Source organism: Solanum pennellii, chromosome 6 (genome assembly GCF_001406875.1).
Source record: "Solanum pennellii chromosome 6, SPENNV200".
Taxonomy (NCBI): domain Eukaryota; kingdom Viridiplantae; phylum Streptophyta; class Magnoliopsida; order Solanales; family Solanaceae; genus Solanum; species Solanum pennellii.
The window spans coordinates 2,014,886-2,025,234 of record NC_028642.1 but is presented as its reverse complement, the minus strand read 5'-3'; the positions used below and the strand labels follow the sequence as shown (position 1 = coordinate 2,025,234).

At 25.8% G+C, this 10,349-nt stretch overlaps 1 protein-coding gene and 1 long non-coding RNA gene across 2 annotated transcripts; one reads left to right on the top strand and one right to left on the bottom strand.

Moving 5' to 3' along the window:
* Positions 1–310: 310 nt before the first annotated feature.
* On the bottom strand, positions 311–2,954 carry LOC107021452. Its single transcript, XR_001457032.2, has 3 exons — positions 2,816–2,954; positions 1,854–1,955; positions 311–649 (listed from the first exon to the last, which is right to left on the bottom strand). It is a non-coding gene; the product is annotated as an uncharacterized LOC107021452 (long non-coding RNA).
* Positions 2,955–7,414: 4,460 nt separating this feature from the next.
* LOC107022926 (polycomb group RING finger protein 6) lies at positions 7,415–8,779 on the top strand. The gene is made up of 2 exons (XM_015223491.2): positions 7,415–7,599; positions 7,983–8,779. Exon 2 carries the CDS (start codon positions 8,047–8,049, stop codon positions 8,614–8,616), a length of 570 nt encoding a protein of 189 aa, XP_015078977.1. The 5' UTR covers positions 7,415–7,599; positions 7,983–8,046; the 3' UTR covers positions 8,617–8,779.
* Positions 8,780–10,349: the final 1,570 nt, after the last annotated feature.

Below are 10,349 nucleotides of genomic sequence, written 5' to 3'. Positions count from 1 at the left end.
AAAAATAATAAATTTACATACATTTTTTATATATACATACAAAATTATTATAGACCCGTAGTTTCTTAAATTAGTTAAATATTGTGTAATATTTATATTTGTTAATGATAAATTAAAATAATATATAATACATAAATAGCCTCCTAAACTAGTTCATTCAATATTACTACAATTCAATATTACTACAATTTGTTTTTTTTTTATATATATTATATATGTATAGAATATTATAACATTCGATTCGCTATATACTCGATAAAAAAGATTGTTTCTTTTTGGTTTATGAAAATTTGTAACATTGGATAATGGATTGATAATGTGATTGAAGCATAAAACATAGTCAATATGTATCAATTCTTGATATTAACAACACTCTCAAGAAGATCAAATAAAGTAAATTAAACATAAAACTCATTAATACAATAAAGACCATATTATTAATCCATGATTAATTAATTTTAATTTCATGGACATTTTGGTTCTCCAGTCTGTTTCTTCCAATCTCTATAGCAAGGACAACAATCTTTATTTTCACCAACATAACCTGGTGGAACACATTGACACCATCCACAACAATGGTTGCAATAAAACAAACATCTTTTTTTGTGACCTTTTTGTGAGCATCTCACATTGCATGCCTCTTCACATTCTAAAAAACAAAAAAATTAAAAAGTTAAATAATCGACGAATGCATAATATATGTATAATCTGTATATAATCAATGTATATCGATTGAAAAGATTATAAGTCATATCTCGATCGACTATTTATTTAAAGATTAATTGTTTTCTTTTAGGAAAAAATGAACAACTTTACCTCTCTACTTTCAAGATATTTTACATTTAATATATGTGATACTTTTCAAACAGAAACACATGCATAGTAAATCAAGTTGTCAAAAATATTCATTTATAGATAAATAAATGTTGAAGTATAATTAGTATATAATCAATGTATATTGGTTGAAATAACTACGTAATATTTTGACTGATTATTTGTGTAAATATTAATCATCTTCTTTTAGAAAAAAAGGACAAATTTACGTCTATTTTCAAAGTAGTTTACATTTAATATCTGTTATACTTTTCAAACAGAATTACATGTGGAGTAAATAAAGTTGTCAAAAATGTTACATTTATTGATTAAAAAAAAATGTTAAAGTATAATTAGTATATAATCAATGTATATCGGTGGAAATAACTATGTGATATTTTGATTGATTTATTTTTGTAAATATTAATCATCTTCTTTTAGTATTAAAACGGACAAAGTTATGTTTTACTGTCAAAATAGTTTATGTTTAATATCTGTTATACTTTTCAAACAGAATTACATGTGGAGTAAATAAAGTTGTCAAAAATGTTACATTTATAGATTTAAAAAAAATGTTAAAATATAATTAGTATACAATCAATGTATATCGGTGGAAACAACTATGTGATATTTTGATTGATTTATTTTTGTAAATATTAATCATCTTCTTTTAGTATTAAAACGGACAAAGTTATATTTTTATTGTCAAAATAGTTTACGTTTGATATCTGTTATACTTTTCGAACAGAAACACCCATGCAATAAATAAAGTAATTAAAAATGCTCCAAGTGCATTTTGTAAAACTTTGTTGATGATAGGTGTAATTTTGTTCGCAAAAAGTACAATAAAATTCAAATATAAACTATTTCTGAAAGCAAATAATAGATATGGTCGTTTTGCCATTCTTTTACTTCAATATAAATTTGTGATTTGATAATCGCATCAGAAGTAAACCCTATTTTTCGAACAAACTCAACGTCCTCCGATAAGAAGATGGACATGTAAAAACAACATAAAAATGATAAAAAGAGTTACTTACTATCTTTAGGCACAGGACAAGTTGTTGGACCAACAGGAGGTTGAGCTCTTGACATTGAAGCCATAATGAGCAAAGCCAAAAAAATGTGAAGAAGCCTCATCTCTATTTTTTCTTCAAAAACTAATGTTAGTTTTCAATTTCAATTTTATTTTGTGAGGAAAAGATTGCTAAGAATCTACTAATGCATATATATATATATATATATATATATATAGAGAGAGAGAGAGAGAGAGAGAGAGAGAGAGAGAGGCAAAGATTAATTTATAACCATAATATTGTAGATTATGTTGCTAATATGGAGTAGCATTTACTTGAGACTTATCTAGTGTGGATGCATTTATTAATGAGTTAATTAATTACACTAAAGACTCTTATGACTAAATTACAAATAAACTCTGTATTTTCTTAAAAGTTAAGCATTTACATCATTGTTTTAGAAAAAAAATGAAAATCATACACTTGCACCTTTTTCTTTTCTTCTATATATATATATATTTCTAAAAACATTTAAACCTTTTATACATTGAGAATCTTAGAAATGAAACAACATCTACTTAATTATATATAAGATAATTTTGAAGCAAAAAAATAAAAATAATTTAAACATATAAATTTACATCATAGTAAATATTCTAATTAATTTTTTTAAGAAGTTACTTACATGTTATTAAAGTGCAAGAAAATTTATTTTGTATATTAGAAGAGTGAATGAGGAGCTTAAGGTCAATCCATCAATTGATCAATTTACTTTTGTGCTTCAATTTTTTTTATTTATATGGACTCTCCTAATTTATTATATTCCACCTAAATTGAGACAGATAAAATAAGATATATTAAACGCATGTTTGCATGAGACTTACATCTAATAATATATTAGTAGTAATAAAAATATCTTGACTCATGTTTTAAAGCTCCTTTGTGACATCAAACAAATAACAACAAACAAATTGTAGAATACATACCAAGGTGTTACACCAATTTGAACCTCCCAATAGAGTGTTGATAAGACAATTAATTGAGATTATTTATACTTAGTAGGATGGAGTGTATTTATTTTGTTAGTACAAATTACAAAGGGGAGGTTGTGCATTTTGATAAGGATTGTTGATGTGTCGTGATTTCATTGGTGGAAATGGAAGGACAAGGATTAATGATTGGTATGGGTATGGTTTTTAATATTTTGGGCCTTGTTATAAGGCATTTTGGGTTAGATTTGGTGTGAAAAAAATTTGAAAATTTAATATTGGCCCAATTACTAGACTTTTGGTTTTTTTTTAAGGGAAAATTGTATATAATAGCAAACTAATAACCTAAAATAAATAGAGTAGCTAGGGTTTGATTTAATTGTGCTCCATAGCAAATGCTTGCAAAAAATTGCCAGGCGCCTTTCTCCCAAATATCTCGCTCGCCACTCTCCTCCAATCTCTCGCTCGCTTCCTCACTTTTTATACAAACACAAGTGTATGAAAATTGTCTAATTGTATAAAGCAGAGAAAATTGTATAAATACATATATTTTTGTTCCCCTCTCTCCCCTCTTCCAGATCTCGCCGCCACTCTCCCAAATCTCGCTCTTCACCCTCGCCTTTCTCACTTATACAAACAGAAGTGAAATGTATAAATTGCGTTTCTGTTTTTATAAAGCGTGAGAAAATTGTATATACACATGCAAGTACATATATTTTCGTCCTATACACTTACAATTATACAATAAAAATACTTCCCTGCCCATTTTCTTTTTTCTCTCTTTCTCGTTTTATACAATTTTCAAATTGTATCTAATTTCTCTGTTTCTCGTTTTATACAATTCGATTCAATTGTATATTATTTGTCAAGTCTCTTTTGTCTTTCTCTCTTTCTCATTTTATACAAATTCAAATTGTATATAATCGTTCTATACACTTATAATAATACAATTCGTTTTATACACTTCGTTTTTATACAATTCTCTGCCCAAGTGTCTTTCTCTTTCTTGTTTTATATACTTCGTTTTATACAATTTGCTTCAACGGTATATGTATAGCGAATTATACAGTTTCCATGTTTGCTATGGAGCGCAATTATGCAAACTTTGCTATAGCATACAAATATGATTTTTTATTTGCTATATGTGAAAGTTGCCCTTTTTTGAATAGGTTTACAGAAATTTATAAGAGCAACTTACAAAAATGACTTCATTTATAGGGATATTGAAGTTTAATATATTATTTAGTAGAAATCACTACACTTTATGTCAATGTCTAGCTGCATGTTTGTATTAAATTTTATTTTATTTTATTGTTATTATTATTTATACAATGCACTAAATAAGGAATGATATGTTACCATAACTTCCAAGTACCAACCATTTACTATGTTCCTAAATGACTGAAATTTTTATTATTAAATTACCAACTAATAATTACATATTGTATGCAAATATGATTGATTCACATAATACAAAAGGTTGTATTTATATTCCTAAATACAATATATTCACTAAATACTAATCATAAATGTATTCATAAGATTTTGAATATAAAAGTTTATTCATGTCTTTTCTCGTTGTATTTTTGCATATATTTTTATTTTTTATTTATTTATACACTAATACAGTTGTAATTACAATAACTAAATAAGGAAAATGTATTACTTGTACAATTAGTGTATGAATACTTTGAATTCCAATTGGTGTTTCTATCTCTATAAAACTTAAAGTATTAATATATCAAGGATACAAGTATTTGTAAAAATTTAAAGTATTAATACATCAAACAAGGTAAAGTAGTACAATTTTAGAATATGAATACAACAATTTGAAAAATGGATACACTATTGTTAACCAAAAAAATGAATACACCAATATACTATACACTGTTGTTAAATAAGAAAATGAAAAAACAATAGAATGTGTATGTATCAAAGTGTGTAAGTTTTCGACTATATAAAAAATTAAAAAAATCAACAAAACGTCGATCTATTTTTTGTAAAGTTTTCTATAATACTTGAGGCTTGACATTAACTTAGGTGTTTATTATCAAAATATAGTATTGATGTATCCAACTATACTTGTATTGCCTAATCAAATTGGATAAATTACTTATGTATCTAAATATATTTGTATTCACAAATCACCATTTTATTAATATTACAATACAATTATCTATGTATATAAGTATTAGTAAATATAAATATTTGACATTTGATTGAACCACAAATATAACTATAAATATAAGTATAATAAATTGAACCACAAAAATCACTCCTACAATCATACAAAAGGATCTTGAATTGGAAGGAATTGGGAGGAAAATACAAAAAAATCTGTAATATAAGAATATTGATGAAAGAGAAGGTATGAATATATAATCAATTCTGAGTTTAATAATATTTTTCCTATTTATTATTTATTTATATTAAATATGAAAAAAACTGATTATTGATATACAATTAAATTTGCTATTTATTGTATAATTATAGTCATATAACATAAAAAGTTAAACTATAGCTATATTATTTAAATGTTTATTGAAGTTTGCCTATTATATAGTTTTTCCAATTTATAATCTATACAATATAACAAAAATAATTTTTAGCGGCAATAAATATTGATATTAATAAAGAATGTTAAAGTCTATACTGACATTAGTTAAGTGTCATTGGAATCAATATCGCTAAAGGCTTTAGGGACATATACAAAGAATATTAACTACTGCTAAAAATACAAATTAGCGATAATTAAAAATTAATTGCCGACATATCATTTTTGATATAATGATACCAAATAAGACTAAAATAATACCAAATGTAGCTAGAGATACTTGTTCATCAAATATATATCCAGTGCCTCTTCTTTTTTGTCAAAATATATACGGAATTATACTTCGAATCTCACTTGAGAATTAAAATTTTGCTCATAATCTCACGTATGAAAATGGTATGATATCAGTCTAAAATATGTATATAATTGTATAAATTTTGTATGAAGTTCATGTTAGGTTTATGAAAGGAGAAAAACACAAGTTTTGATTAGGGGTGTATAAAATCGAACAAAATCGTAAATCGAGTCAAATCGAAAAAACCCCACTAGTAGTTTGGTTTGACTTGGTTTGGTATTGAAAAAAAAACCCGATTATATTTGGGTTAGGTTTGGTTTTAATTAACTAAAAAAAATCAACCTGAGACCAAACCAACTCGACATTATATATGTAATTTTAAATTTTATTTGAATAAAAATATTTACTTTGCTATCATTTTAAAATAATTCTTATACTATTTCATAGTTTTTATCTTTTAGTATATTATTTCAAGTTTAAAATTTAGAATTCGAAATGGTCAAATAAAAATTATAGTTCATAGATATTGATAATTATAATAAAACTTAAATCAAAATTAAATTAATACTAATGCAAAAACAAAAAAAATTCAACAACAAAGAATGACAATAAAATTGAATATTTGTTCTTTAGTTTTACATTGGTTTAGACAATTAAAAAACATAATCTAATTTAATTTTCCTTAAATATTTTGAAATGTAAGTAATACTTATTAAACTTATTTTAGCATGATTTAATTAGTACTTTTAAATTATGATTATTTTCATTATGACATTACGATATTTATTTTATATGTTGATTTCATTATTATTTTTTAGTGAATATTTTTTTGTCATCAATACTCATCTCATATTTTGTGTTATTTTTAAAAAAAAACATCTTAGATAATTATATTTTGGTTGGACTAAAGAAATATTTGGAGCACAAGTTAATAATATGTTTGTATGCAAGCTTTATCGAAAAAATCCAAAGTTTATTAGTTTGGTTTGATTTATAAATTTAAAAATTCAAAAGGGGCTTTTAATATTAATTCGATTATAACTTTGAACTTTGCTATTCAAATAGCCTAAAATTTTACATTTGATTTCCCCTTGACGTCTAGGTTATTTTGAGTTATCACCACTCAAAATAAAGTTCATTTGTGGTAAATTAAAATTTTCAAACTTCAGCCTCAACACATATACATTTAGTAACATAGAGTTATTGTTTTCTAAATAAAAAAAATAAAAAAATAACAACATACACATTAATTTTAGTTTAAAAAAATCCCCAGTCAACAAGCGAATAATTAAAAAATGCATGAAAGTTTGATAAAAACTTGACAATTCACGTAAAATTAAATAAAAATATGATATTGCTTTTTTTGGTTTAAAAAATAATTATTATCACTAATATGATTTTAAATAGATTAAGCTCATAGGAGTTGTTCATGGAGAAATTAGAACCTAGGGCTATGGAGATTGTGAAAAGCGCTTATAATAGTTAAAAAAATATGATTTTTAATCGCTTCATTAAATAATAAACGAATATGATTATTATTTTTTTTGGGGGGGGGGGAGTGAGAGAATGGAAGAACATGTTGATAATTTAGACGACAAAATACACATTGATTTTATTTATAAAATTATCAATCAACGAACGAATAAGTAAAAAATGATGAAATTTGAGAAAATTCTAGTAAAATTAAATAAAATATGATTTCTCGTCCATTTTATTGAACAATAAACAAACATGAGAGAGAGAGAACTAGAGAGAGTAGCGGGGAAACGAACCTTTTTTTTGTTTCACTTTCCTTTTTCCTCTTCTCTCTCTTCTCTCTCTCTCCCTCACTATGAAATATGTGTATTTTTCGCTTTTATACTTTTTTTCTTTTCTCTCGATTGATTTATAAGATATGAGCTTTGTTTGATTCAACGAGATATGCCTTCTCAGGTATGTTTTCTTGTACCCCTCTAATCTTTTTGTATACATTTGTCATGAGATCTTGTGTTTACAAATCTCACATGTTTAAAATTGAGAAATTATATGATTCGGATCTTTAGTTTAAACATAATATCTTCTTCTTCGCATGAATTTAATTTTTTACTTCAAACTTTATGTATGAACTCCCATCATTTAATAGATCCATCTCGATAAAATGTTGATTTATTTTTTGTGACATGAATTTTAAATCTCATTATCCTTTTCAATATGTTCATCGCACTAGATTTGCCATTATGCCTAAGAAAATTGACAATATTTATTTTTTAAAATTTCAATTAGTATTAGATTTTTAAATTCTACGCGAAATTTCTCATCTTATTCGTATTTTGTAGGATGTGTTATTGTTGTTGGCAAGAGTACTAGTAAGAATTTGATCAAAGGAATACTTTAGTCTAAATGGATTCGATTAGCACAACTCCTGTTCCAGCTTCTGATATTCCAATTAACCAAGGTAATAATCGATCAATAAATCGTAGGCTTTCAACTCGATTTCCTTCATCGAAAGATGCCACATACCCTGATGACATAGTTAATGAATTCGGGTCAACGAATAGATCATTGAATAGAAATGCTAGTAAAGCTCAAAGAGGGAGCCCTAGCACGAAATTTGACCCTTCAATGTCGATGAGAAGATTAGGGACGGATGGTGAATGTGAAGACGAGGAGTCAGAAGAAGAAAAAGAAGAGGAAGAGGAACCGGTTAGAATGTCATTGATGGCATTGTTAGCGGAGTCAGAAGGTTCATCATACATGATGGGAGAGGACGAGGACGAGGACGAGGACGAGGATGATGGTGGTGGTGATCATTTAAATAATTGTTGTGTTTGTCAAGTTAGACATAAAGGGGCAGCATTTGTACCTTGTGGACATTCATTTTGCAGGTTATGTTCAAGGGAACTTTGGGTTGAAGGAGCTAATTGCCCACTTTGCAACAATTTCATATTGGAAATTCTTGACATTTTCTAATCAACTTTTCATTCAACATTCATCAAAATTTTAGATTTAATATCATTTTTTTTAATATTTTTTTTTTTGCATTTCTTCTTTGTTTGTTAATTAGAGCAAAAAATGTAACTAGTTAAAATTGAAGTTAATGAATACATAGTATTAGTGCACTTTTTTACTTTTATAGCATGAGCATGAAATGGGGTTTGACATAAATTGGAGTTTGTCTAGTATATGTTTACTCTAATTATTTGTATACGATTTATGAAAAGATCATGATAATTATCATATATTGACAAGCAGATTATTTTTTTTGAATCGAACATTTTGATTAATTATTGATCAAATCAAATTTGAGTACATCATGAATCAAAGATGGGGGAATACACTCCATAGAATCAGTCATAAAACCCGAAGTCCAAGCTAATTGGTGGGCACACTGGTCCACTGATCTTTTAATGAAAGACAAAGAAATAGAAGTGGAGCCACACATGAGTGCTTTACAATCATGAATAATAACATCAAAGTATGAGTAATTTTTTACAGGCCTTTCCTAGCACTTGTTAAATAAGATTTTGTCTATCTCCGCAATTATCGAGGCTGCTGCAAAGACCGACTTGAGCGGCCTCTGATGAAGCTTTCATGAGAATTCCGAACTATCATCCCAATTTCAGTTATTTCGGAATCAAGATCCCACGAAGCATCAATGTTGCATTTAAAGATGTTCTCACCAGGAGGAGATCACTTTGTTATTATTATTATTATTATTATTATTATTATTATTATTTGCATTTCTTCTTGTTTTTTAATCAGAGAAAAAGTGTTACCAGTAAAAATAGAAGTTAATGAATGCACCTACTAATTTTTTTTTTATAGCATGAGCATAAAATGGGGTTTGACATGAAATGGGATTCGTCTGATATATGGTTACCCTAGCTATTTGTATATAATTTATGAATAATCATAATAAATAATCAAGTTTATATATTGACAAGCGAAATATATAAATGAAATTCTGAAAAAAGTTCTAAATGTATAAATATAGAATTTATATATACTTACTCGTTTGTATATCTGATTGCGAATATACAAATCACAACCTTTATAAAAACCAAAACTATAATTATAAAGTATAATTACCAAAACTATAAATATAAAACTTTATTATATCTATTATGTTTTGTTGTTTGCCTAACGTAAGTAACCCAACAGTTCCATGTAAAATTTGGTTATTATAATAAACATAATTTGTGTCTTTCTTAGAAGTTGTGTAAACACTATAAAAAGATATATATATGTATATTATATTTTTTTAAACATAAATGATAAAATTTGAGGCTATTTATATTAATTATTGATACTACAAATCAAGAAAAAGTTGATATCCATTTCATGTTCATTTTCTCTTCAAGTTATTTCTAATATGAGCAAATTATGATGTGTTAAATTGTCGGTTATTAATGAAGTGATAAAGATTGTTGACCAACTCATACTTCTCTTGTTAATAAAATATTGTAAATATTTTTTTACGAATTTAAATTTTATATAGATAAATAATATTAATAAATATGAATAGAATAAAAATAATATTAAAATTTATATTCGATAAGATAAATATAAAAAAAATAAGAGAGATTTTATTCTTATCAATGATGAATTTAGATTTAGAGCACTAGCCAACAAATTATCTATAGGTATATATTAAGAAATTCATAGTCTATAAATAACTATTTCCTCTTTTCCCATTTTACATA

Excerpts from the sequence above, each read along its gene's own strand:
- LOC107022926 (XM_015223491.2), top strand. The coding sequence starts at position 8,047 with ATGGATTCGATTAGCACAACTCCTGTTCCAGCTTCTGATATTCCAATT.